The sequence below is a fragment of the Gallus gallus genome, chromosome 9 (assembly GCF_016699485.2).
Source record: "Gallus gallus isolate bGalGal1 chromosome 9, bGalGal1.mat.broiler.GRCg7b, whole genome shotgun sequence".
Lineage (NCBI taxonomy): Eukaryota > Metazoa > Chordata > Aves > Galliformes > Phasianidae > Gallus > Gallus gallus.
The window spans coordinates 12799349-12827231 of NC_052540.1; the positions used below are offsets into that span (position 1 = coordinate 12799349).

A 27883-nucleotide genomic window follows, 5' to 3' on the forward strand; every position below is an offset into this window, starting at 1 on the left:
TTGATCCATCTTCACTGCTTCATGGACACAAGTGCAGCTGACAGAACTCCCCAGACATGGATCTGGTTGGATCGTGCAGATCCACCCTTGTGAGGAGCTATAGACTGCCATGAGACCTCCCCTTAGCCTCTGCTCTGGGCTGAACAAACCAAGGGACCTCAGCTGCTCCTTGTACATCTTGCCTTCCAGACCCTTCCCCATCTCTGTAGCCCTTCTTCAGATCAAAATTCAGATTTGGGGAGATGCCTAGAGTAAAAGGGGATGTTCAGAATGGGCCTCCTGTGAAGACAAGTACCATAGCATGCACCTGCACTGTGTTACAGCAGAGCCCAGGCCCAGCTCTGTGACTTTGACCCCAGGGGAGATACCTCACTGACACTGTCACAGGACACGGGGTCTCTTTAGGTATTGGATTATATAACAACAGACCGTGGATAAAATCTGATGGATTTTATTATAACTACACACACTGATTACCAGTATAATTAAGCCTGAGTGGAATGTGAGCAATCTAAGCATAAGAAAAAAGGGAAGGGAAAAGCCACTTGCTGTGCAGGCAAAGCACAATACCATTAACACTCAATCTTACCTGTCGATGAGCCATGGATGGGCAACTTGTTGGCATCTCATGTTCTCTGTCATGCTATTTGATGTCCCCTTCACTGGGCAGCACCCCTGGACCAGCCTGTCCTACTCCAGTAAACGCGGCACTGTCAGGGGGCAGAGACATGCATGGGTTACACACGCTGGGCATTTAAGGGCTTTACACGTGAGACTGGATTTTCCTCCCTCTCTGGGAGTGTATTAAAAACTGCGCACATTGTGAGACATTCAAAGGCAGCAGGAAGGACCATGGGGAGAGCTATCTGTAATGCTGCCCTGAGTTCAAGTCAATAGCTGTGCTTGATGTTGCGTGACCTCACCAAGGACATCCAGTGCTGAAAACAACACAGTCAGATGGAGGAAAAGATTTGGAAGGATCATTACGCGCTCCTCAATAAGGATGAAGAAAATGAGCTGGTAAGGAGTTGGGGGCTGTGCTGGGGGTCGGTTTCCTCGTGTGCCTCTTTCTCCATACGCTTGTTTTGGATCTGTCTCTGCTTCTTCACCTCTGCTCCTCATCTGGGCATGGTTCAGCACAGCATTGGGGAAGACAAAAGCCTGAACCCCTTGCTGACTCTGAGATTGATATTGGCAGAGTAAGGTCTAATTGAGGAATGTAGTATTTCAGTCCAGAAGCACCAAACATAGAAGAGACCACTGCCCACCAGAAATCATCCAGCCATAGAGCAGTGTCCCTTTCTCCTTGTCTTTCATTGTCTTTTTCACCCTAACCATAAGGATGTCTACTTACAGGTGCTCTTCCCCTTGCCAGGCCATCAGAAAGCAAGTCATGGGAAAGGTGCTTACAAATGAGCTTCATCCTGGGTCATTCTCTGAAACAGTGGTTAAATTCCTTACATGTTAGGGTCTGTGCTGCTTAGAAGCTCTAGGAAAGCTGGGCAGGTGTCCAAAGTCTGCTGCAATTCCTATGGGAGCAATCTCTTGTTCCTCACTCTTTTATGGCAGCATTTACAGAGAAAAATTCTGCCCTCATAAGGCTTTTAATTATTGTTAATTGAATCTTCTTTCTGGTGTTGACTATAAGTGATTATTGACTATTGATCATTGATTATATACACTCAGTGACTGCTTTGCAAATGCAGTGAGTTGGAAGCTCTTCCTGCACCTGTCAACATGGACTGATTACTTTGAGCCATATGAGGGTGGGGGTAAGGCCTTCTTCTCAAGCCTTCTGTGCAGAGACAATCTGGAATTCAGGTATTCCCAGTGCACAGAAGTAGATGCCTCTGCACATCTGTAAAATGTAGCCCTGTTAATCTGTTATGTGCTAGAGAGATGCATGTGTGATGCATGCACAGGAAGCACAGCTATGCACTCTTCCCATGATGGGATCTTCTGTCCTCTACTTCTAGCATCCCAACTGTGTCACCCTTTGCCCAGCCATGGGGACTGAGATGTGCCTCTACCGTGCAATGCAGGTGCTCAGGACAGGCACAGATGGGAGGGATCCTGCCCTGTACTGCACAACTGTGCCTCTGCCCCAGGATTGCTCACAGGGCTGCTGATAGCAGTGGGGCTGCAGCTCTGCTGCTTGCCTCTGTTAAATTCCTGTTGGGTTTTTCTTGCTGCTCATGCAGCTCATATGAGCTTGTTGTAGATTAGGGAGCTCAGGCTGGTTGAAGCTGTCTGTGTTGAGCACAAAATCAGAAAATCTGCCCTGGGAGGCAGGTAAGGCATCAACCGGTGATTGTCTGTGTCATGCTCATAGCTACTGTGTCCTTCAGGGTGTCCTAACTGCTGTGGAGGAAGTGGTCCTCCATGCATGCATACATGCATGATTCTGTTAGTGTAGGAAGCAGCGGCAATGTCAACTGCCAGATGAGGATGGAGGGCCAGCAAGGGTGGGTGGAGCGAGCCATTGCCACAGGCAGCCTTTATGTGTGCTCCCCAGCTGAGCTGCACCCACTTTCAGAGACACCTCCCTACCCATCCAGCTTCCATCACTGCTGGCAGAGAAGGGCCTGGCACTGCCTGCAGGATGCTGACGCAGCATGACTTGTGAGAGACTGTCTGGCTTGGGCTGGGCACTGCTTTTTGTCAAACATGCTCTCACTGCCCTGTTCGTTTGAGCAGCCTTGCCTGCATGTACTGCACTTCTTGGGAAATGTTTCTCAGTGCCAGCTAAGAGGGGCACACACTGCAGCTCTTCCCAAGCTGGGACTGAGGACTTGACCCTCTCAGTGAGTTGTGGTCCCAGCTATCACACCACGCTTCCTGCTTTCCAGACCTGCCTTCAGATTTTATCTATAAAATTGCTGCTGTTACAAAACAAGCAAGCAGGGATCACCATGAATTTCCCTAGCTGTAGAGACTGGTTTGTCCTCCAGCCCTGAGAACAGCTGTAATTATTGCTTTAAACTTTTGTGTCCTTCAAATAAATAATATTTTGCATGCAGCAAGGCTGCGAACTCCAAAGCTGCTGAGCTGTTTTGAAATGGGTTTTGCTAACCTGGTACAAGGGCTGCATGATTATTTTTATTTCAGTTGAACTGCATTGATTTCAGCTTAGTTTATGTTGATTATGATCAGAGTTCAGATAAATCAAGTTAATTGCTCTCTTAAAACGAAATACGTGCTTACTCTACTGCCTTTTAATCACTTTAAAATTATACCTGAAGTTGAACCTGTATAATTGTTGATACAAGCCCTTGTCAAGGAGCTCTGCTTTGTTGCATATTCTATCCCATAGAGCACCACTCTTCCTTCTGGCATTTCTATCATGTATAATTCAGAACTGAGACTTCCTCACTTTTATTCTCTTTACATTTTAAAACACTGTTTCCTCCCTCCACTCACATTCTCTGTCAGTAGCAGGTTACATTGTCTCATCATACTGTGTACTTTAATTGGCAAACTGTCAGTTAGGCATATCCAGGCGGAATGTCATGACATGCCCAATGGGTTTGCACCCCTGGGTGCTGTTAGCCCCAGCTGTGGGTGGAGCATATCCTCCTGTCACATTGGGGATCAGGTCCTGTCTGAGCTGAGCTCTGCTGTCTTCTCAGAGCAGTTCCTGTATGGCAGTCGAGGAGTCAAAACCTCAAAGTGAGCAGTGACTCCCTGTGAACTTTGAGGTGTGGGTTTCACTGCAGGCACTGCTTCCTTTGGAAGGAGATGTGAGTGCTTCGCTGTGCAGAAACCGCAAAGAAAACACCCTGCTTGTAGGGGAAGATCCAGCTATACTACATGCATTGAAGTTAACATTAGCCCTGTGGGGAAGCTTAAGTCAAGCCAAAGTGTACAAAAATTAAATGTTTTTCTCAAGGGGACAAACTAGAACTGGTACAGCCACTATCATAGAATCATAGAATCATTTGAGTTGGAAAGGACTCTTAAAGACCATCTGGTCCAATCCCATGCAATGAACAGGGACACCTACAGCTCCATCAGGTGCTCAGAGCCCCATCCAGCCTGACCTTGGGTGTCTCCAGGGATGGGGTACCCACTGCCTTACAACTCCTTTTATATATTGAGAGGTTGCTCTCAGGTCTCCCTGGAGCCTTCTCTTCTCCAGGCTGCACAGCCCCAGATCTCTCAGCCTGTCCTCGCTTGGATCATTTTTGTGGCCCTTCTCAGGATGTGCTGCTACAGGTACATGTTATCTCCTATGAGCAGATGAGTACTGGGCTATGAGAGAAAAAGAACAAGCAGGGGAGATGATGTGATGCGGGGAATAAGTAAAAAGGAGAGAATGTGCAAAGCCAGAAGTTCTTTCATGTACTTGTTTTCAAAATGCGGTGTATATGATGGAGGATAACACGGCAGTAAGAACAGTACCTCCATTTTCTTTCCCTGAGGCAGAAGCTGTTCTTCTTCTGCAAGGTGGATTTCAGTGCTTAACTCCATGCAGAGCATTCTCCTTGCAGAGGCTGTGTGTGCTTAACTATGCCATGTCAGTCAGCAACCTCTAATTTCCAAAAATGACCTTGTGCTATTAGGAGGCCTCAGACACCAATCTTCCTTTCCAATCGGCTTGGGCTTTCTGATGAACAAACAACACAGTCAAGCTTGTTAACAGAGTGCTTTCTCTTTGCTGTACAGGAGGCTTTTGGCTACAAAACCCAGTGCTGCCGGAAGGCTCTGTGCATTGCTGGGTATATCTTGTCCTGTGGGGCTCTGCTGCTGCTGTTCTACTGGAAACCAGAATGGGATGTGTGGGCAAACTGTGTCCCCTGCAGCTTAGAAGAAGCAGATGTCATCCTGCTCAGAACAACTGTAGGTTGAACCCTCACATCTTACTGTTACTGGCAGAACCTATGGTTTTCACAGATAGAGCAGCTTGTCTCTCTTTACCCACATGGTGCAGCAGGTTGATAACAGTCTGTGTGTGGAGATGGAGGGACAGGGATGAGTCAAGCTTCAGTGGAGCAATGCCTCTTCTCATCCCCTGTGCACTGTGGTAGAGCCAGCTGTCTTTGAAGAAGGGAAAGTTCTCAGACATTATGGCTGTTAGTAACCTTTCTGCTTGGAAGTTATCTATCAGACAGTGTTGAGGAAATGGGCTTTGGTTATATTCTTGGACTCTATCCCTGTAAATTAAACTCCCACACAATTCTATCAGAGCAAATACTTACTACACTTAATGCTCAATATTGCAATGATATCCCTTATACAAATGCACTCAAACCACTTAATGAGTAGCATGTTAGGTTAAGGCCAAACTGATTAAAGAACAACTCAGTCTGACAAATGCATCTGCAGCAGCAAAGCTGAATTTCTTTTGATTGTGGATTTATAACGAGTAGCAGCATTATAGGAGATTTGTAGAGCTAAGTAGCTGGTGCTGAGGTTTCAGTGTTCACACTAGAGGTATTTCAGAAGGGTTTTACATGCAGCTAGCTCTAGTCTGGTTTATAGGCTGAATATCCACCCAGTAGCTACTGAAGCACATCTAGTTCCATTTCATCTTCTTTGAAATAGCTCTGAAGTATAAATCAAAGCAAATGGAGATGATTGTGTGTTTGACTTCAAAGTGTATTGCTGCTTGGTACTGAAGCATTGATACCTGCCATCCCTGTTGCTGCACACTTACATTTGCTGTGATTGCAATGAGGCCACAGGATTGTAGATCTCTGTGAATCTCATGTACTTCTCAGAGTCAAGAAACATTATCATGGACATTTCAGGTTGTCACTGAACTGGGCTCTATTTCTCTAGGATGAGTTTCAGAAATACACCCGGAAGAAGGTGACCTGGATTGATTTGTCTACTTTGACGCTACCCACTGGTAGTAATTCAGAATATCCTCTCGTAGCTGATAAAGACTCTGTTATAAACAGAGCCATAATGAAGCCACAGTTAAAGGTAAGTTGTCTACAAAATGGAGAAGAAAGGTGGAAGGAAGATGGTGGTTGAGCTACAGGTGTCAAAGCACTGGGAGGCTTCCAGAAATGCACTGACAGCATCCTCCTGCAAGTCCTCTTTTAATAAGCTGAAGCTTTCTCATAGAACATACAGAAATGTTTCCGTAACACAGTGAGGTGGATTTCCCTGAACGCCAAAAGGAATTTTTGCTGTTTGATCTTGCAGATGAGATGTATCCAGGTACAGAAAATCCGTTACATTTGGGACTTTTCTGTAAAAGAGTTCAGGAAAGTTGGGTGAGTGCCAACAACTTGCCACAAACCTCTTTGCAACATGGGAGTCCCCTGTGTGAACTTCTTCCTGTTATCCCAGATCACTGGAAGACAGCAACACGTGTCACAGCATACACCACAAATTTGGAGCTGGCCTGACAGGGGAAGAACGGAAAATCAGGTACTATCTGCATAAGAGTAGGTATATGAATTAATTATAACAGTATGACCTATTGAATCCCCTTTTAAATTCATGTGAGCTTCTCACTGCCCACTTTAGTGGTAAGGCAGTGTGAACTGCATGGGTGGCATTCAGAAAGGTGAGAAGTTCTTATCCCCACACCTTACTGAGCTTATTCTGTTCTGAGTGATGCTGAGGCAAGACTGAGTTCCCCACCAGTTCCAGCCATGTTTTAGGGCACAGCAAGTTTTGGCTATCTGCCTTTGCCAACATGGCCTTAAAAGACCTCTGGAAAGCTCATCAAAACAAAGTTACAGTATTTTCAACATGAAAATAGCAAACTTCCACCCCTGGGTGAAACACTTTCAGGTACAATAGCTTCCTGACAGATTTCTTTGTGCTGCTCTATTGTCTATGTCCACAAGAATTACCTGTTTAGGTAAGTGTTAATATTATTTGAGCTCATGTCTTTCCTGCTGTCTTACCTATGTGACTAAGCTGTAGCATCAGGATCTCTTCTCTCCCTCCCTACAGGCAGCTGGTATGTGGGCCTAATGCCATTGAGGTTGAAATCCGTCCCATTTGGAGGTTACTTTTTAAAGAGGTCAGTAAGTCAGGCTGACATGGGGTGGGACAGTCGTGAAATAGTTTTGAGTCTTTGTCTATGAATGATGAGTCTCCAACAGAGCATGGTCAGCACATTTCTGAACTTTAGGACGACTTTTTCTGAAGCTGTACAAAATACATGAAAAACTCCAGTGCTCCTGAAATTGGTTGGATGTGATATTGCCGACTTTTCAGTGCCCCCTGGAGATGGTCTTGAAGAGAATTTCAGTGCCGCGCTCTACAAAAGTTTATTTAATTTGAACTTTGCACTTCCATCCAAGTCTGAAGCTTCATGTTTGAAATATTAATGGTAGTGCCTGAAGGCAGAGGGGTCCTCACAGGCAGGTGGTATTTCAGCTCAGATACAGCTTCAGCAGCTCAAGACTGGCATCCTGATTTAGTATCTGTCTCTTTGTCCTCGTGAATCTTGAACAGTGTATTAAATTTTCATTGAGGGACCAAATTTGTCAGATGAATAATTCATTTCCATTCAAATCCATATGCAGAAAGCTCTTTCAATTGGTATTTTTGTTATATCAGTTCTACAGAAAGTCTGTCACTCTTTACATAGTGGGCAATTCTCTGAAAAAAATTTCATCTAACTCTTTTGTCGTTAGTTAGAGAACCAAAACTGTGTTCTCTGCTGGACTTCACTGGGGCTTGTTTCTTGTTTTAGTGTATTCAAAGTGAGAGACGACTAGTATGGTAAAATTGTCACAGTGTGGATTGGCCAACAGTGTGGCAGTGTGAGAAAACTCAGTCTTCAGTTTATCTGTAGTCTGAGACTGATTACTGATGGCCTCACAGACCCTTAGATTCTTCTCTTCTTGCAAAAAAATAATTATATCTGGTTGACTTTCTTAAATCACAAAGTGTTAAATACACTGACTGCAATTCAGTCTTTCTTTTCTGTATGTGGATAGTGTCTTCTGTGTAGAGATTACTTAGAATCAGCAATGTTAAGGTCACCTTTGTCAGTGGGAAACTGACTGAAAGTCTCTTAAACTCTGACTTTAAATTGCCAGCATAATTGCTGCTGCACAGTTACCAGTTAGCAACAACTTTTAATAACAAACACTGTGAACAGCGTGTAAGCTGGGGAGTTCAGAGAGGGAGCTATGAAAGCATATTACCTTGAGATGGAAAATAGTTCTTTAAGTTGGTGTTGGAGACACTGTGATAATATGTTCTCCCCTCTTCCCACATCCCATTTCCTGCTATGCATTATGTCCATCCTCTGACAAGTGCTACGTGTGCATTTGCAGATTTTAAACCCCTTCTATGTGTTCCAAGCCTTCACTCTCACACTGTGGCTGAGCCAAGGCTACATTGAATACTCAGTGGCAATCATAGTCCTGTCAGTCATTTCTGTTGGCCTAACCGTGTACGACCTCAGACAGGTGAGTGCCATGCAATCTGCCAACTAGAATCATGCAATTGTTTGAGTTGGAAGAGGCCCTTAAAGGCCACCTATTCTAACCACCCTGCAATGAACAGAACCCCATCCAGCCTGACCTTGAACTTCTCCAGGAATTGGGCATCCACCACCTCTCTGGGCAACCTATTTCATTGCCTCACCACCCATGTTGTAAAAAACTTCCCATACCATGCTGTTAGTGACTTCACCATGACAGATAAGCAGCTGTTTCCATGCTCTTTCTGGTTATTTTCTATTATTCTTTATTTTGATGTGTTACTGTAAATTTATTACAATAGAAGAGTTAAAAGGTTCAGTCCCAGTAGTCTTGAGCTTCTCAAGAATTAAAGAAGACTGAAGTCTTGACACATGGGATTCATAAGAATGAAAAGGCCAATGTCATTCTGGCTTGTATCAGAAATAGCACAGCCAGCCGGAGCAAGGAGGTGATTGTCCCTCTGTACAGTATTTTCAGCACTGTGCTGTGCTGACATGGCACTCCATACAGCCCTCTGCCAAGGGCACGCTTTTATTTGCCTTATTCCAGCTTCACGCTGCTCTCAGAGCACTCCTTGTGAAAAGCTGAGGCTCCTATCAGTGCAGGTGTATTGGCCATGAACCCTGTGTTTTTAATCTCCAACTAAAATCTGTATGTGTTACTCCTGTGTTGAACAAGCAGTCACATACATTTAAGAGCACTTATATCCCTAAAGTGGAGATGCTATGCCCTGATGTAGCAGAGCATCGAGGATGGTGACATCAGCTTTTCTCGGCAAGGCCGGTTTTACTGTGTGACTGGTAACATCGGCAGGAAGAATTACATTAGGAAGAATGTTCGAGGCCTCCAGATATTCTTCAGATTGGTTTGACATCCTCATAAGAACATTGCTAATGAAGAAATCCACTCTTGGGGTTTAGTTTTTTTCAATTGTAACTTTCTAAAACAAGATTGTGCTTTCTCTCTAGTGGCCTTGCATTGGCAGTTGACTTCATCATTATCTCAGGGTACACAATTGCCTGAATTAGATTGCAAAACCCAGGAAAAGCCCAGATCCGGCACCGTCACCTCTAAAGAGATGTGTGAAAAATCCCCTGATAACTCAGGGGAACTCAGTTTCTCTGATACTAGCTCAGTCACTGACTTGTAACGTGCTGCTCAGCTTGAGCATTGGTGTTTCAACACTGCAATCTCTTTCCCACCAACAGCAGTCTACCAAGCTGCATGACCTCGTTGAGGAGCATAACAAAGTCCAGGTTACAGTCTGTACAAAGAATGAAGGTGAGTCATCTGTGTCTCATTTTCCTCACTAGCCTGTGTAATTAACTGCCGTGTTGAAATTTATCTGGAATTGCACAGCTCCCGTTGATTTCCACAGCCGAAACGTGCAGAGTGAGCTGTGGGGAGAATGGGGTGGAGGGAGGTGAGCGGAGCAGGGCAGCAAGAGGAGTGGGAAAAGACCTGCACAGAGCAGTAATGATGCATCTGTGTCATTGTCATCAGTATCTGCAGCATCTGTAATGATACAGATGAACCTACTAATTTGTGTTAAGGGTTGGAAACAGCTTGGAAAACTCAGTTTCCCAAAGAAGCAATCAGATAACAACTCGTCTTCAGATATCAGTTTCCCTGCCCTGCTATAAGCTACTTTCACAATCTTGTAAAGAACCTTGTGAGCAAGTTTTCAGGAGTATAGATATATGGTTCACACTGAGGTATGCACTTCCTTCCCCTTGCCTCTGCTCCTTGCCCATAGAATAGGAAATATAGCTATTTTTGCCTTCCAAAAATGCTGAGATGTGCGGTTGCTGGGATGGTGGGAGATGTAAGGCCTTAGATGGATTTTCTTGGTCAACATTTTATGGACACTAAGCCAATAAAACTGCAGACAGCCATTTAGAGGCAAACGTTTAGGGAATAGCCTACTTTTACACTATTGTTTTTAGGACATTATTTCTAAGAGGCGCTGGTGTTAGACCAGGCAATGGAGAAATTTTGTGAAGAAATTTTATAATTATTTAACAGACACACAATCTGATAATACCTTTAAATCCCCTTTAAATTTATGTGTGCCTCAAAACTTGTTTTTTTATTGCTTGGAACTTATGCACAATTTAAGTTCATTTTTGTATTTTTCTACAGGTTTCAAAGAACTGGAATCTCATTACTTAGTGCCAGGAGATGTTTTTCTTTTAGATGGAAAAAAGCTCTCTCTCCCATGTGATGCTGTCCTGATTGATGGAAGTTGCATTGTGAATGAAGGGATGCTCACAGGTACTGCCTTGGAGTTAGGAATGCTAACGCCCTGTGCAGGTTCTCTGCCAGGGAGATGTCTCTATCTGTTCTGACAGCAAATTTTTTACTATTTATTTAGAATAGTTTGCAGCAGGAGGTGGGAGAACCATGGCTTGAATAATTCACAGTTATCTTGGGCTTTTGAACATTACCATGGTATAATATACATTTCAAATCCACATGAAAACCAAGTAGGATTAATATACTGTCAGGAGTAGAAAGTGCAAATATTCAAATTCACTGAATATGCATTTTTTGAGTTTTTGGAATCTGATCTTGCAGCAGCTCAGCTCAAGCAGGTGGTGTATGAACATGGAGGTCAGTGCCACAGCTAAACATTGAGCCACCACAAGGCATGAACTTGGGTCAGGGCAAAATTTGACCCATGCCCACTGACAGAGAATGCTCAGAGAAGACACCTGATATGCTCTGAAGTGAAAACTGCAGTGACTGTCACCATAAATCCACATCTGTAAGGACATAAGCAAGCTAATTAGTCAAGCAAGCTTAAGCACCTAAAGGGCACTGTCATTATTTAACACACACACACAATCTGATAAGACCTTTAAATCTCCTTTAAATGAAGCACATGCTGCTCTTCTCAGGTGAAAGCATTCCAGTTATGAAGACTCTGTTGCCTTTCACGGAGAGCCCAGAGCCCTGGAAAACGCACAGCATGGAGGACTATCGGAGACATGTCCTTTTCTGTGGGACTGAAGTCATCCAGGCAAAGTCATCTGGCAGAGGGCCAGCACGGGCTGTGGTGTTACAAACTGGTACGTCTATCCCTAAATTGGTAAGAAAATGGCAAAAGTGGCCTCCAAAGAGGCTTTCCATTTCTCACAGAGCTCTCTTACTGTCTCACTGTTTGAGACGTGACATGAGGGTCATGTCTTCACACAGGGTTCAACACTGCTAAAGGTGACTTGGTGAGATCCATCCTCTACCCCAGACCTCTGAACTTCCAGCTCTACCGAGATGCCTTCAAGTTCATTGTAGGCCTCTCTGCCATTGGTGTGTTGGGATTGATATACACCGTTTGTGTGTTCACATACCACAAAGTAAGTATGGGCCATGCCTCCAGGTTGCAGGTCAACTCCAAGACCTTTTTCTGTGGTCATTAGAATATCATCCAACCCTGTAATCCGGTCTTCTGATGTCAGAAGTGAGGTGTTGTGGGCAGAACCAAGACAAATAAATCCATCATTCCCATGGTCAGAGCTTAGGGTACATTGCTCCACGTCAGGAGGATCAGGTTCCAGGGTAACAGGGCTGTTCCCACCCTACCACCTGTTGTTCTGGCCATTTGCAGAAGCCCGTGGCAGATGTTGTGGCCATGGCCCTCCTCCTCCTCACCGCAGCTGTGCCTCCTGCCATCCCTGCTGCCCTGACCACAGGCACCGTTTACGCCCAAAGGAGGCTGAAGAAAAAGAAGATTTTCTGCATCACTCCACAGAGGATTAATATCTGCGGGCAAATCAACCTCGTTTGCTTTGACAAAGTAAGACACTTCCTGGGGCTGTAATAGAGGCTGAAGGCTTCTGGGAATATGGTGGTTATTTTATTTGCTTACTTTTCTATTTTATTTTTTATTCAATTTATTTCCATTCCATCTCCTCTAACCCACTCCCAGGATAACATCTTCTACAGGTGCCTGTGGGGCAGGGTGGCACTTCAGGCAGGACGTTTTCTTTACCCTGCCCATGAAGAAGCTCTGGGGTCTCACAGGGGAAGGGGTGAGCAGGAACAGGATAACAGATATTTATCTCAATTTAGACGGGCACGTTGACAGAAGATGGACTGGACCTGTGGGGCATCCTCCCTTCTGAGGGAAGCCGGTAAGGATTGCTGTAGTGATAACTCTTCCCCAGTGCAGATGTACTACCCCAAAGTCAGGTTATCAGGGCTGGTGTCTCTGCTCAGCTCATTTCCCCTCAAGGAAATAGACTGCCCATCGTAGCTGTCAGCATAGCTGCTAATTCAAGGCAAACACACAGCCCAGAATCCAGCAGCAATGAGAGTGCTTTTAATTACTCTACGGGGATTTAGAGAATATGCACAGAGCTTTTCAATTATGTCATTCACAGCATAGTTCAATAAATATTCCTAATCTATTCAATAAACCTTTCATCCTTAAAGTGTTAGGATAATGCTCCCTCTGTTGAAATTAAGTGTTGCCAGCTTTGGTGCCTGTCAAATCTCACCTATCTTCTGTAAACACTGCAAAAATCCATGAAAGCACAGATCAGACCTGCAGAGCCTAGGTGTCCTTACAGACTGCCTCCCACCTGTGGCAGGTTCCATTGCAAATTCAAGCCCAAGGAGCAATGAAAGCCTCAAGAGATATCCAGTATGTAAATATTAAACTTGACTACATCCAGAATTGTGCTATTTAATTCACATTATTAAAATACCATAACAGACTTCACCTTTGCAGTATAATTTGCTTGTTACACCAATTGAAAATATCAATCTTTTGCAGTGGCCAGGACAAATCACACACCCTGTACCTACTCCCAGATTTCATTAGTTGCTGTTAATATATCAGATACTTCAACACCACAGAGATAATCATGCCGTAATGAATGAAAGGATGAATTTATTACGGGAGGAGAAAATTCACATTCCCAATGCTTTCTCAAAGGACAGAAAGAATATTGCAATCTGATGCAAATTAATGAGAAGAGATTAATAAATGTCAGCTGATAAAATATTCCTCCAGCAGGACCAATCCATTGGCACATAGCATGCTCTCTTCTTGGCACCCATCCAGTGCCCCTGGGGTTCAGACTAAGCTTGGGCATGCTGGGTGGGCTGGGAGCCCACCAAATAGGAAATGGCAGTGATTCCACTGAGGTAGCCTTGCAGGCAGTGTGTGCTCATGTGAGCAGCAGGACAAAACTGAACTGATATATCAGGATGAATTCATGCAATAAAGAACTGTGAGGTGTCAGAACATAAGGCTCTCTTTGCTGACATGCCCAGTCTACACCCAGCTGGTAAGTAGTGCTGGTGGCTTGCCAGAACACGAGGAGGAGCTATCACTGGCTGTGTTGATCTCATTAGCACATTTACATAATTATTCTTTCTTAAATATTCACATTCTTAAGCACATAAGACTAGCTGTCAGCTAATCTGAATACTGCGAGGCAATGACAGTAAAGGAATTTCATTCCACTTGCAAAATATCCTATTGTATGCTTAATAAGATACGAGCGTTTGTTGGTTTTATGTTGTTTAACATTTTCATGGTGTCTCTCAAGTATTAATTAATTAATAAGCCAATTATGACCAGCCTGAGAACAAGGTATAATTTGCTGGAAACAAAACAGACTCTGATGGCCCAAAGGGATGACAGGTCCTGGGATGCATTGTTCCTTTTAACAGAGCTGCGAGCTGTCATGCTGCTTGCTTCCAGATTCATTGCACTGTGCTTCTTTCAGTAACAGGGGATGCTTGCAGTGATCAAAAGTAAATAAAATCTATTTAAATTTCTCCTTCACATGCCAGCCTAAATGGTAATGGGCTGTGTTCTGGTCTGGCAGGCAGAGCTTGTCAGCAAGCCAGTTTCTTAGAAGAAAAAATATGAGAAAACTCTGAGAAATGGTGCAGTAACAGAGCCTTGCCCCAGCCCAGCCCCAGTGCCCTCTCTGTTCTGAAGGGATCACACCTCAAGGCTTTCCACAGAAATACATCAGGGCATGCATCCTTAATAGCGTGCCTCCAAGTAATTCAATAGGAGTCAGACTTATCCGTTTTAAAAACCAAAGTGAGGGACAAGTATCTGGTGTCTGGAAATGTGGATGGAGCTCTACCAGTGGAACTGGAGGTTCTCCTGGACCATATTGCTTAGATTCTTGGAGATCTCAGCTGCAAGTTTCCTTTCTCACAGTGTCTTCTCTGCTCTAATACTGGACGGCAGCTGTCAAGCAGTACTCCAGTGCCCCTGCTAGCTCCTCTGAGTGTTTTACCTTTCCAGTTGCTTTGCATCAAGTTGAACTCATAACAATTTTGGGGGACTTCCTGACCACCTGAGTGCCCCTGAGCTGCTACTGGGATGGGTAGGACAGTGCATTGCTTGATGTGATTGGACTCAACACCACTGAATGCAGCAAAGCAGCACCTGTACACAGTAGCTGAAGACTTCTCTGCATCTCTCTCACAAGCAGTCCCTCTAACCCTCTGCTTCTTATCAGCTTTCAGAAAATCCACAAGTTTCCATCCAGCACTCCTCTGCCCTGGGGACCGGTGTGTGGAGCCATGGCAAGCTGCCACTCCCTGGTGGTTCTGGATAAGAAGATTCAAGGAGACCCACTGGACCTGAAAATGTTTGAGGGCACACACTGGGTAATGTGACTCATGTCTTCTGCACCCTCCAAAGCACAGCCCCGGGGCTTATTCAAGATCAAGCCCAAATACATGTCTGTAGGGATGTGTGCAGGCAGCTTTCTGTGCCCAGATGCTGAGGGTTGTTTCCTCTGATGAGCAAAGGGATATATCCCAATGGAAAAGCCTCGGGCTGGATGAACAGCAAATCTGAGCTGGGGAGGGAACAAGGGGCTGAGCCTAGGGCACTTCTGCAGGGATGGGGAGTGTTGCGCTGGTGGGAGCAGGATGGGAGGAGGCATCAGAAGGAAAGCAGTGCAGCTGCAAATGCAGCCTGTAGGGGCTCAGGGATCACTGCAGTCAACTGCCCCATCATCCCTTTCTCCTTCAGCCTTCTGCTCGAGAGATTTGAGTCAATAAATATAACAGATGGCAGCTCTTGCAGCAGCACTGCGGGAAGGCACCAGGCTGGTGCTTGCTGCTGTGCAAGGACAGGCAGAAGTGGAGCTGCACAATGGCAGAAGGGGGGTGACAGTGAACGAGCGTTGGCAGCATGGGAAGTAGCAGAGCTGGAGGGCTAAAGCATCCTACACCCAAACTCTCCACCCTGCTCCTTTGTAGAGTTTTTTGAAGCTGGAGATTGGAAGATAAATCCAGTTAGATAGGGACTATTTCTCTTTCTTGATGTTATATGGCATTAAATTGATGTGGAACTTGAAGTTAGAGAAACAGCAAAATTTGACACAGGCTTTTTACTCTCATCAAGTCAAAAGATGGAGGGCTCTGTGGGCTCCTACTAAGGACAAGGCTGCAAGGAGGCTGTCGGTTGTGATGGCTAGAAAGACCCCACAGATTGTAACAAAACACTGCTGCAGCTGTGTGCCAACAGCAAGGGGGAAATTCTCCCGTATGCTGCTGCCTCTGCTTCTAACAGTCAGGTGTGAAGACAGAAAAAAAAAAAAAGCACCATCAGAACTAATGCTTTTTCCCATACAGGAGATAGAAGAGTCCAGCACAGCTCGGGATAGAGCTGGTGCTACTGATGTCTGCATCGTTAGACCGGGGCCGAATGCCAGCAGTGTGAGTCCGGCTCTTTCTGAGAATGAATACTCTATGCTTTCAATCTGCAGCTTGTGAAGATTCTTGCACATACACTGCTAATTTGCTGGGCTATTGGCTGCAAAGTGCCTTTCCCTCAGTCTTGGTCTTGTGTTGCACCTTCCCTGCAAACAGACCTCCTGGAAGCTTAGGACCAGAAAAGCTGTATGAGTGGTCTAAGTGGAAACCAGTGCAAAGAAATCTTGCAAAGTGGATACAAGCCTAAAGCAGGAATACGCCTGCAAGAAGATGCACTGTAAGGTCAGGACACAACAGACAGGAGCGTGGACCATAAGTCCAGCTGTTAATGGTTGTGCAGCCCCACTGATAGGTTTACCAGCCTCAACCCAAAGCAGAGTTGTTTGCTTCCTTCTCCCTCTCAAAAGGCAGCAGCTCTGCGTTTTGATGGTTGCAAATTGTTATGTTTCCAACCCAAGTGCTGAGCCAGCCAGCTTCTTCCCAGAGGAAGGAGGCTGATTTCTGTCAGCAGCACAGGGAAGACAGTGCTGTGGCAACAAGGAAATCAATCTTGTTTCTCGCATTGCTCTGTTCCCTTGGTAATGTCACTGTAACATCAATTTTCAGTTCCCCTGTCTGTAACTCCAGGAATATTGCATCAGGATGTGATTGCTAAGAAAAAGCCTGGGACAAAGTCTGAAAAATTGAATATTAAGAAAAATAATGAGGTTCCCAGCAAGTATGCTAGGAAGACAATATTTTTGAAACTGTGATTCCTGAACTTATCATCACTGATCTGATAACATAGTCAAAAGACACTGAAATAGTCCCCTATCTATAATAAATCTCCTAAGCCAGAAAGGCTCAGATGAGCCGAAGCTCAGGATGGATTTACTTTGCGTAATCCCTGATTCAAATCCCCAGGCAACATCTCCCTTTCCTGACCTCTTCCAGGCCCCCGTGGAAGGAATTGCAATCCTACATCAATTCCCATTTTCCTCTGGCCTGCAGAGGATGTCTGTTGTTTCGCAGAAGATTGGAGAGGAGCAGTACGACCTGTACATGAAAGGAGCACCAGAAACAGTGTCCAGCTTCTGCAGACAAGAAACCGGTATTGATGTGGGGGAGGGCACCTTTACAGCATTTATTTGAACTTAATCCAAAGCAGACCTTGAACTGTAATCCTAAAAGGTTTGCAGCACTCACTCCGCAACTGCATGCGTACGATTCCTCCCACAAACAAGTCTTGGGCCTGTACAGAAGTGAAGTGTCGTTAGTTAACAGCACAAACAAGCTTTCATTGCTCGTGTGTATGTTGGGATGCACACAGCCCAGTGGGTAGTGAGATGCACTGCCCGTGGTTCAGCTGCTATACATCACATACCCGATGTGCATCAGCTGAAGATACAGCCTGTAAGTAATGGTGATGTGTCAAAATACTCGGGGTAGGTGTAGGATGGCGGTAATTGCATGTGTCACAGCCGCTCTGTTGTGCTGCATGAGTTCTTAAATTTTCTGTTAATTTATTGACCTGTAAATTCAGTATTTATTTATTGACCCAGCTTACATACGCTTTAAATCTCAGCAGTGGGAAACTTGCTGCGGACATGCAAATTACTGTTATTAAGGATAATTGCTATTAACACTCAAGCCAAGGCTTCTGTCCTCTCTCTGCAAGTAAACATCAGCTTTTCCTTTGTGAGTGAGAGCAATATAATAGGTCTGTTCTCAAATTTGCCTGCAAACTTGAAACCCAGGTCATATTCACTGAGCGTTTTGGAAGGGTGCCAGCTGTGCAGAAGCAGTGGTTTGTGTCTCTGTGGTTTGTTATTTGAGATAGCAGTGACCTGAGAACAGGTGAAAATGGTTTTGAGGGACAATGGAAAGATTTAGTTGAAAGACCTAATGGCACAAACCTCCAAACCATTCCATGTCAGTAAGAAAAATATCTTTTAGAAAGTTGTTCCACTTTCTCAGGTTTCTAAATGGCTCCTCTCATTCAGTCTTGATTGTTTCTCTATTGATTACAGCTTAATAAATAATAGGGTTCCACTGTAAATCTACAATGGCAGTATGCAGCGATTACAAAATACCGTGTTAAAGTTAAAAGGAACCCCTTTGTTTTTAGAGTCATTTGAACAATCAGAATTGAAAATTCAGGATATGGGAGAATTTTCCCATTAAGGCATAAACGTAAAAACAACTTTCTGAGCATTACTCAGCACGTACACAGAAAAGATCAGGCCAGAGCTATGGAAACACTCATTTGTTCTCTGCTGAGTAATGCACTGTGCATACCTGCACCTTAATGTGCATTTTAGAAGTATGAAACAGATGCATTCATCAGTCATTTGCACAGCCGTTGTACAAACCAACTGACCTGTATGAGAGGGCACAGTACTGAAAGGCAATAAAGTGTGTGACAGGACAGACTTTTAACCTCAGAAGAGCAATCAGCAAGGATGGAACATTCTAACTACATAACTTTCTATCCTCTAAACAGTCCCATCTGATTTCTTGGAGGAGCTTAAGACATACACAAGCCAAGGCTTCAGAGTCATCGCCCTGGCTCATAAAGTGCTGAGCCTCCCAGAGGATGTAGATGTGAGCGACCTGGAGAGGTAAGCAGTGCTGAGAAGCTGTGAGTATCGCTGTGGGATTACTTCTCTCCCTGTGGGTTTGGTCTGGCCCAGCTCAGCTCAGCCCTTCCCCTCCTCTCCTGCTGGAGGATGTGCATGGGGAAGCTGAACCCAATCATGTCTTCCTTTCAGCAGATGCTGATTATGCTGTTAATTGCCTTGCAATTAACTACTGCTCTTGCAAGTCTCACTGAGCTGAATCTTTCAAGCTGGTAATTGTGCTTCAAAAGGGTCATGGATTAGGACTGGGATAGAAAGCTATACTGAATGTGGATTTCAGCCAGCCTGAGCCTGCCACTCTCAGCATTCACCTTGGCTGTGCAGGTCCTTCTAGGAGACTGCATAGCAGGGACTGGCTGCTGAAATGTGGACGCTTGTTGAGCAGTGCTTGTCCCAAGCTCATGCCAGTTGTGTTTGATGTTAGAGTGAACGTATTTCCAGCTGAGCACGGCTTTCCCAGCAATACAACCACTGGAGAGCCTTGTTCCTGGGAAGCACAACCATGTTTCTTTCTTTCTCCCAAGAGAGGAGGCAGAGTCTGGGCTGGAGTTTCTGGGCCTTCTGGTGATGGAGAACCGTCTGAAGCCAGAGACAAAGCCTGTGCTGCGAGAGCTGGCTGCTGCCCGCATCAGAAGCATCATGGTCACAGGTGAACCCCCCACAGCCATGGCAGATGGGAGCAGCTCGCTCCTACAACAGCCCCATGATGGAGGACACGGAGCCAACCTCTCTGGTACAATTGGCAGGGGACAACCTTCAGACAGCAGTCACGGTGGCCAGGAATGCAGATATGATTCACGAGGCCAGCAAAGTCATCATCGTTGAAGCCAGTGAACCAGAGGGCTCCACTCCAGCTTCCATTGCCTGGCGGCTGGCAGAAGGCAGCAAAGCAAGTGCAGCTGCTCCCACTGTGAGCACAGATAACGGATGGCTGTTGGGTGCCAGAGTGAATTAACAAAGCACTGATGTCTAATAGCTGTTTTTTGGGTTTGGGCTCTCACTACAGATTTTGAAGCAACTCTGAGCATTGGGTGGGTTCCTATCTAGCCAGGGTACATGGAGTGAACCATCCACCTGCAAGGAAGAAATAACTAATACAGACTTTTTGCTCAGGATTGCATGCATAACTGTCAATGCTCTGCAGACACTGTGGCCACTTCCCTCGTGCTTGATGCGTGCCTAATTAATGCATTTAGAAATACTTGTCTGTGAGACTATATGCTGGACCAAACTTCAGTGTCTAAATGAGCCAGCTATGCCTAACAGGTATCAGTGACACATAGGAGCAAAGCTAGAAAATCCAGCATTGCCAGGTCTGAAGCTCCAGGATAGCAGGCTGCAGGAAGGATGCTACCTGCCTGTTTCTCTGGTGGGAGGCTGAAATGTGGTGTGGGTCCATAACAGAGATGGATGCAAAGTAGAAGGAATGTGCTGCCCAGGGGCAGGCATGTTGCCTTGGCTGAGAGCTGGTGGCACCACCAGGGCTGCCTGTCAGCTCCAGAGATGGGTTTGTCCTGGGGGCAAGGTTTCAAGGTTTTGTGACCTCAGCCTGAGGATAAATGCTGTCTTGTTTCTAGGAGATGTGTGCCAACACCCAGGAAAAGATCACCTTGGGAGGCGAAAGTTCCAACTACCATTTTGCAATGAATGGGAAGTCCTACCAGGTTCTCATAAAGCACTTCTACAGCTTGCTGCCAAAAGTAAGTGCAGAGGAAACAAAGCACTTACTTGCCCCCCACCCCCCCCCCCCCCCCCCCCCCGATTTATGTAAACAACAGTATTGTTCCAGCTGGAGAAAGGTGTCTTTCTGTCACTATCTGAAGTGCTGTCACTTCTGACAACTCAGCAGCCTCCCAGCACAGCTCAGGGTTAGCCTGAGCAGCTTGCTGTCAGCACCTGAGAGACCTTGGATGACCAGGGTGGCTGAGGTGTGTGAGCAGCTGCATGGTGGAGTGACTCTGTGGTCACCTCCTCCACTTCAATTTAATTAAAAACAGCAGCCCCATTCCCACATACCATTGCCAGAGCTGGCAATGTCTTCTGCTCAGTAGTGGCAGAAGGAGCATGAAATAGTTGCATTTAGCAGCAGAAACCTTTAGCTCCTGTCACCCTCCCATAAAAAAAGTTGCTGCTGGGAGAGAGATTTCTCTGGACAGAACTTTATGTCAGAAAAATCTCGGTCTGAGCGGTGTTATTGCCATTGTCACCAGCAGCACCATCTGTGCTGCAACAGGGAATGGCATGGGACACCTTATTGCTCCAAGGCTGCTGCAGAGCATGTGGTGATGCTGGTCTGCCACAGAGAGGCAAGGCAAAAACCAGAGCAGGATGAAGTTGACTTCTGATATCTGATGTCTGAGACATCTGATCCTAAGGGCAATTAAACCAATGTCGGGGCTGGGAGACAGCATTAGAGGTTGTGCCATGCACCCATCAGGGATCCTGACCCTGCCTCTGTGGGGCACGAACACCCACCCAAGGCTGCCCCTTGCTCTGTCCTGCAGATACTGCTGAATGCGACCGTTTTTGCTAGGATGTCTCCCGGCCAGAAATCCAGCCTTGTTGAAGAGCTTCAGAAACTCGAGTAAGGTTCTTTTCCCTTTCTTCTTGAACCCAAGCAAGGAAAGGTGTAATCAGCCCTGCCAGCCCCTGCTCCCAACTGCTGTGGCTGCAATGAAGGCTCTGTGGAAAGGAGCTGAGATAAAACCACAGTCAAACTCCAGCATACAAAGACCATCCTTCCCCCCACATTTTCACTCCTTTCATCACCGTTTTCCCTCCTTTCCCTCCCCCAGTTACTACGTGGGTATGTGCGGTGACGGAGCCAACGACTGCGGGGTATGTAGGGGCAAATCTCTCACCCTCCCCTTCATCTCACTTCTTTCAACCTATGGGGTAAAGGTGTGAGGTACTGCCTGGCACACCACGTCACAAGCATTTCCCAAGTTAGCACACGGGTATGCTCAGTGAGCATGTTGTTATAAGACATTACCTATGTGCATTTTTCCCCTAGAAACAAGAACAGATACACTACTACTTATACATTTGCTCAAATGCAAATTTGAGGACCTTAACGATCAAAATAATTACTACACTGTCTATTACATTGCGACAACATTAGCTGGTTTGGTGTAAGCCATCCATGACCTGCTCCTCAGTGCTAGGCCAGAGGGGACAGGGCTGGCTCACATGGACCTCATAAGACAGAAATAAAAGAAATATGATCAGGAGATGGAAAGGAGTGGAAAGAGGAGAACATGCTGATTTAAATAGTTTGGCAGTTGTTCAATAGGAGAGGTATGCGCAAACCCCGAGGTAGGAGACAGAGCAGGGTAGTTCAGAGAACTGTAAATAGGCACAATGGGATTAAATGAACAAAAGAAATATTTAAGCTGTAGGGGAGGAAAGGTATCTGGAAAATGAGATCAGCTGGGCCACAGAATAAGGGAACATCAGTGACAAAGCACGCTTGAAGCAAAACATGTAAAGCACCACTAAATGCAGCAGGAGGGGTGGATGGGTACTTCTCCAGCTTCCTGCTCCTGTGGGTTTCAGGCTCTGAAGATGGCCCACGCAGGGATATCACTGTCTGAGCAGGAGGCATCGGTGGCCTCACCTTTCACCTCGCAGATCCCCAACATCCAGTGTGTGCCGGAGCTGATCAGGTTGGTTGGCTGCTGTCCTGCAGTGGGTTCAGGGCAGTGCCTGCACTGTTCTTTGTGTGTGGGGTTATGAGTGGGAGCTGCACAACAGTGCACAGGGATCCTGGGGAGCTTGGCAAAGGAAATAGGTTATTTATGTTTGTTTATGGCCAGCTGCACACATATGCATATATATTTATGTGTATGTATGTGTACATGCTACCCTCAAAAATGCTGATAAATCAAACTTCTCAGTAACTACATAAAATCCATAAATTCCAGAGTGTTGTACATAGGGACTGATATTTTTAGAACAGGTAGGACAAGAGGGAATGGCTTCAAGTTGTGCCAGGGGAGGTTCAGGTTGGATAATAGGAAAAACTTCTCACAGAGAGTGGCTGGGCATTGGCACAGACTGCCCAGGGAGATGGTGGGGTCACCATCTCAGGACGTGTTCAAGAACCATGGAGATTTGGCACTGAGGGCTGTGGTCAGTGGGCATGGAGGCATGGGCTGGGGTCAGACTAGATGGTCTTAGTGAACTTTTCCAACCCTAATGGTTCTATGACTGCAGGTATAGGAGTAGAGTCTCATGAAAAGGCAGGTATAATAGCTACCACAGAACAGATTTGCTTGTCAGTACTTAAAATTTCATATCCAAATGCTGTATGTAGTCATGGAGCAGCCAGGAATAATGCCATTTAGCCAAATGTATGCAAAGACGATTTAATGTGGCATTGCACTTGATTCCCAGAACTGCTGAGCAAATTAGTAAAGAAAAAACAACAGCAGCTTAATCCAGGTATTAAAATCATAGCAGCAGAATAAACACAAGGAAACAAAACACTGCAGATGAGGGGTAGCTAAGTGGCTCTGCAGTATCTTAAGGCCAAAATACATCTATGGAATTTAAACTATTTTCCATTCTTTGAGATTCTTAATTAAAGGAATTACCCTGCTTAGAAGCAGTAGCAGCCTGCAGCACTATAACACCAGTGCTATGGTAAGGGGGCAGTTTCAGCTTTGTTTTGTGTTTTGAGCAGGGAAGGTCGAGCTGCTTTGGTGGCTTCCTTTGCTGTGGTTAAATACCTGACCCTGTACGGCCTGATACAATTTGTTGGCACTGCTCTGCTGTTCTGGGTAAGCATATAATGCCCACCTTGCACTGACAAGCTGTGCTCACTGTGGGTTTTTGTCTTTAGCTGTATTACTCAATGGGGAAGAAACAGCATATGGGTCTTCAGGGAATAACAAAGATGTGAAAAGCTGGATAACCTATTAAATGATTATTCAGTTAAATATTTCAGTTCATATCAGGATGGTTGAATCAAATGACAATGACATAACCCTGCTCCAGTATTCAGAGTTGAAAGGGGCTGGGTGGCACTCAGATGGGCTCACTCTGCTCCTATGGGTGCATCTGGATACTGCTGCTCTGGGTTAGTATGGGGCTGTACTTTGTACCTCCCAAGCAGATGTTGGTGGTCAGGTGGTGCCTTTTTTGTTTCTGTTTCAGCAGCTGCAAATCTTTGGGAATTACCAGTATTTGATTCAAGACATGGTCATCACCCTCCTGGTCTGCCTAACAAGTAAGCAGTGTGGGGAAGTTCCTGTGTTTGTTTGAAATCACGAGTGTAAATAGTCAACTTCATTTCCCAGCAAAGATTAAAGCAAAGAGTCAAGTTCTGCCATCAGTAACCGCTGGTGGCAGAGCAATCGCTTGGCTGCTGACTACAAACCTCTCTGCATTCTCTCCAGTGAGTCTGACCGAAGCCTACCCAAAGCTGGCACCCTATCGCCCTCCCGGCCAGCTCATCTCCCCCCCTTTGCTGCTTTCTGTTATCCTCAACGTGTGCTTTACCATAGCCATGCAGACCTGTGGCTTCCTCCTGGTGAAGAAGCAGCCCTGGTATGTAGCGCTGGCCAGCTGGAGGTGAGTCCCTCTTCTCGCCAGGACCCCCAGCACGCAGCTCTGGTATTGGGGTGCACAGTGACTGCCAGCAAGACCAGCCCAGCCCACCAGCATGTGAATGTGCTGCAGAGCCAGCATTTCTGGAGCAGTGTGCAAGGAACTGGGCCTGCTCTCATTGCTGTCACTGCCTAGCTGAGATGAGGCACACAGCAATAGTCAAGCTGCTTTCTAGGAGATGTATTGTAAAGTGTTGGAAAGCACGACAATAACAGCGTAACAGCAAAGTCCTAGACTGCAGTAAGTGAGGAGATGTTCAAACATGGCAACTGTGGGCACAGAAACAAAGCAAAGAACCTCCTTACCTTTGGACAGACCTCAGCTAGGCAGGGGTCTCCAGCAAGATCCCCTCACCTCCACTGCCAACCCTTAAATGAGGTCTGGGAAGGGGTGCATCCTAGCTCCACCCCTTCCAGCCACTCAGGTGTACTGCATGCACCTGAGCACCCCTGGGTTGGTCCTGTCTTCCCACCAGGTGTTCAATCACTGCTTCAGGCTGTGACTTCCAGCGACATATATGTATATATAATATCTATTTACTGTGGTTCTATTGCTGTGGGTGATATCTGGTTACTGTGGGTAGGAAAGGAGAAAGGGTTGTTGTTGCAGCTCACTCTTGCAGAAGGCAGGAACAAGATGCTGAGTGTCACCTTGCAGACACTGCTCGCTCGGGAACCAGACCTTGCCCCCCGCCAGCCCAGGGGAAAACAGTACCAGCAGCAGTGATCACAGCACTGTCCTCAGCTACGAAGGCACAACGTTGTGGCCGCTGTCCTCTGTCAATTGCATCATTGTGGCCTTTGTCTTTTCCAAGGGAAAGCCCTTCCGCAAGCCCATCTACACCAACTGTGAGTAGAGCTGGAATAACGTGCTCCGTACACTCTCCTTCCTGCCCCACAATCTTCCTGGCAGGATGATGTAGCTTTTTCTGTACCCACACCAGTGACAGGCATGTGATGTAACTGTTGTGTATGTGAGCTCCTGCTTCCCTCCTTAAAGAATCTCAGTGAGCACTGTCTACATTAGTTTCCCTCTAATAGAAAGCAGTGGAGCTGAAAAAGAAGACTGTGTTTTGGAAAATAGGTGCTTTCCAGAAGATGATGTATTGCACTTAGTGCAAAACTGTGTATTACTGAGAACACAGATAGCGTATAAGGATCAGATGTATTTGTTTCAAAATCCACACTTCAAATAGAGTTCCTCTGAGATACAGTTTTACCTTGCCTGACTTCCATTCCTAGAGATGAGAGAGAAAAGCCTGCGATAATATCACTGTTAAAATTCTCTCACAATAACCTTTCCTTCTCTGTCTGAGATTTGCAGAGATGATTTACCCCTACCAGTCTCCAGCTGATTGATAGCTCCTTTGCAATTGCAGCTTTTTACTCGCGGATGAGAGAGCAGGAACTTGCTTAACCTTAGCAGAGCTGATTTCGTTAGGTTTTTTGGCAATCCGCTGGTCCCAAACTCCTTTCACAGAGCCCTGATAGCCTGCAGCAGAGAGGAGAGGTCAGGAGGAAGCTGCCCTGCAACGCTAAATCACCTGGGCAAGAAAAGCAGCCTAGGCAGGGAGGTTTGCAACAGGCCACTAGGTTTCAATTCCATCGGTCTTCGAGGCACAGCACCTCCACCTCAAACAGACACCAAAAATGTACAGGCTAGCAGCTCTACAGTGCTTGGGGCTCCCATGAGTGTACCTGAAGAGTTCACCCACCAAAGCCCCCTTCCCAGGGCCACCCATGCTCTTGTTTCCCCAGATGTATTTTCAGCACTCCTGACCCTCCAGCTCGCCACCTGCCTCTTCCTTTTCCTCGCCGACATGGATGCTGTGTACAGTGGCATGCAGGTAAGCGAAGGCAAAGCATGCATTTGTTTTTTGTTTTGCTGGACCTTTACCTACGCACACAGAGCACAAGCTATGGGTATAGCCATGTTGAAAACAAACTCACTCATTTGATGCTGTCTGGGCATCGTTTTCAAATTTCTCTATCATTCATTCAACAAGGGCTTGATTAATGAGGCAGCCCTCCCTTCCAGACTGCAATGGGGAGAGGAAAAAAGCGCTTTGTATCTTGCTGAGATGTTCTTCCTAACAAAAATCACAACAGCGCAGAGTGTGGGTTTGCATGTAGGAGGCTGCAGCTCCCTGGAATATTTGGGCTCTGAATGATCTGCTGATGTCAGTCACAGGGGCAGTGGTGATGTGAGGCACTGCATGCCGTGGGGAATCTGGCATCAGCCCCTCCAAATCTCTGTGACAAGGAATTACTGTCACTGCCTACGGACTACTCCATGCTTGCCATCGAGAAAGTGCTAGTCAGCCTCTCCAGTCATTAGGAACAGATGCAAATCTTGGCAAGGCACTCAAACCTAATTGCTGCTCCTGTCTTTTCCAACAGTTTCTTTGCACTCCTGTGATCTGGAGAGTTTATGTCCTACTGATGCTCCTGGTCACCTTCTGTGTATCTTTTTTTACAGAGGTGAGTGCATTCATTTACTGTCTGTTCCCAGCAGTGAGCTGCATCTGTTCAGGACTTTCTTCCTTCTCTTTGCAGCCACGCTCTTCCTGCAGAAGCACAAACCCTCAGGCTTTTTTTTTCATTTTTTCCTCCCTTTTTCTATATTAGTCACTGTGTGTCAATCAAATCCACCTGATGGAGCACCAGAGATAACAGCCCACACGCCTTAAGCTTGTAGAGTGTGAGCAATGCCACGCAGCTGACACAAATGATGCTTTGTGGGTCAGAGTTGACTGTGCCACTCTGGGTAGGAGTATGGGGTTTCATCCAGAGGCAGGTATTGTTGCCTGCAAGGCAGGAAGCATGCAGGTGCCCCTCACCACAAGAGGAAAGTGCGATACCTGTACTACTGAAAAGGATTGCTGTGGATCACATAGTGAGTTGCATGTATATGGACTGGCACGTGTCACTGGGGTTGGCTTTGGTCTCCCCCCACTAATGCCATGCTGTGTCACTCCACAGGATGTTCTCCTGCAGAACAAGCACCTCTGGATGCTGATTAAAGCCTGCGTTGGGTATCAGTCAAAAAGCCAGTACCGAAAGTGGCAACGGATGCTGCAGAGGGATCCGAACTGGCCTCCTGTGAACACCAAGGACTTTGCAGCAAGAAGCACAGCTGAGGTTTACATTAACCCCAGCTATGAGCACAGGGACTAGGTGAGAGCCTGCAGCTGGGCACAGGGCTGCCTTGTCCCCACTGACTGATATGTTTGCATCACTCCATGAGCACCAGGCTTAGATTTCTGTGCTCGCTAAACAAACCCCTCCATTCAGAGGCAGGCTGGCTGTGTCCTGGAATAAGGGCGAGGATTATTCTTTCTCTTGCTGGTAAAATAACAGCTTTGACTCTACTCCATGGCAACGGCAGCTCTCCAGCCTTGCCAGCACCTCCTACAAAGGCTCAACAACACTGAGCATAGCAAAGCTATGACTGCTGCTGCTCCAGCACTTAGGCACTGCTCCACCAAACCCTGTCACTGCACCCATGGGGCTCGATGACCCAATTAGTGACCTAACCTTGACTGCACCAAGAAGC

General features: G+C 46.1%; 1 protein-coding gene across 2 annotated transcripts; it reads left to right on the forward strand.

The window, feature by feature from the left end:
• The first annotated feature begins 795 nt into the window (after positions 1-795).
• ATP13A5 (ATPase 13A5) lies at positions 796-27754 on the forward strand. Of its 2 annotated transcripts, XM_422713.7 has the most exons (30): positions 796-1020; positions 4666-4839; positions 5782-5928; positions 6154-6224; positions 6301-6381; positions 6916-6985; positions 8253-8387; positions 9611-9683; positions 10545-10676; positions 11303-11473; positions 11601-11758; positions 12010-12198; positions 12474-12535; positions 14894-15044; positions 16020-16103; positions 17034-17190; positions 18583-18700; positions 19243-19367; positions 19465-19628; positions 20296-20418; positions 21223-21302; positions 21514-21556; positions 22274-22383; positions 23403-23499; positions 23876-23948; positions 24118-24292; positions 24986-25176; positions 26086-26174; positions 26728-26808; positions 27310-27754. In XM_422713.7, the coding sequence occupies exons 1-30, from the start codon at positions 958-960 to the stop codon at positions 27502-27504; spliced, it is 3582 nt and encodes a 1193-aa protein (XP_422713.4). In that variant the 5' UTR covers positions 796-957; the 3' UTR covers positions 27505-27754. The 2 variants fall into 2 exon arrangements, with proteins under 2 accessions (XP_422713.4, XP_004943391.2); XM_004943334.5 differs by lacking the exon at positions 8253-8387.
• Positions 27755-27883: the final 129 nt, after the last annotated feature.

Excerpts from the sequence above, each read along its gene's own strand:
- ATP13A5 (XM_422713.7), top strand. The coding sequence starts at position 958 with ATGGAGGAAAAGATTTGGAAGGATCATTACGCGCTCCTCAATAAGGAT. Across the intron at positions 4,840-5,781 it reads TCATCCTGCTCAGAACAACT|GATGAGTTTCAGAAATACAC; the intron begins GTAGGTTGAACC and ends CTATTTCTCTAG. Across the intron at positions 21,303-21,513 it reads GAAGAGCTTCAGAAACTCGA|TTACTACGTGGGTATGTGCG; the intron begins GTAAGGTTCTTT and ends TCCCTCCCCCAG.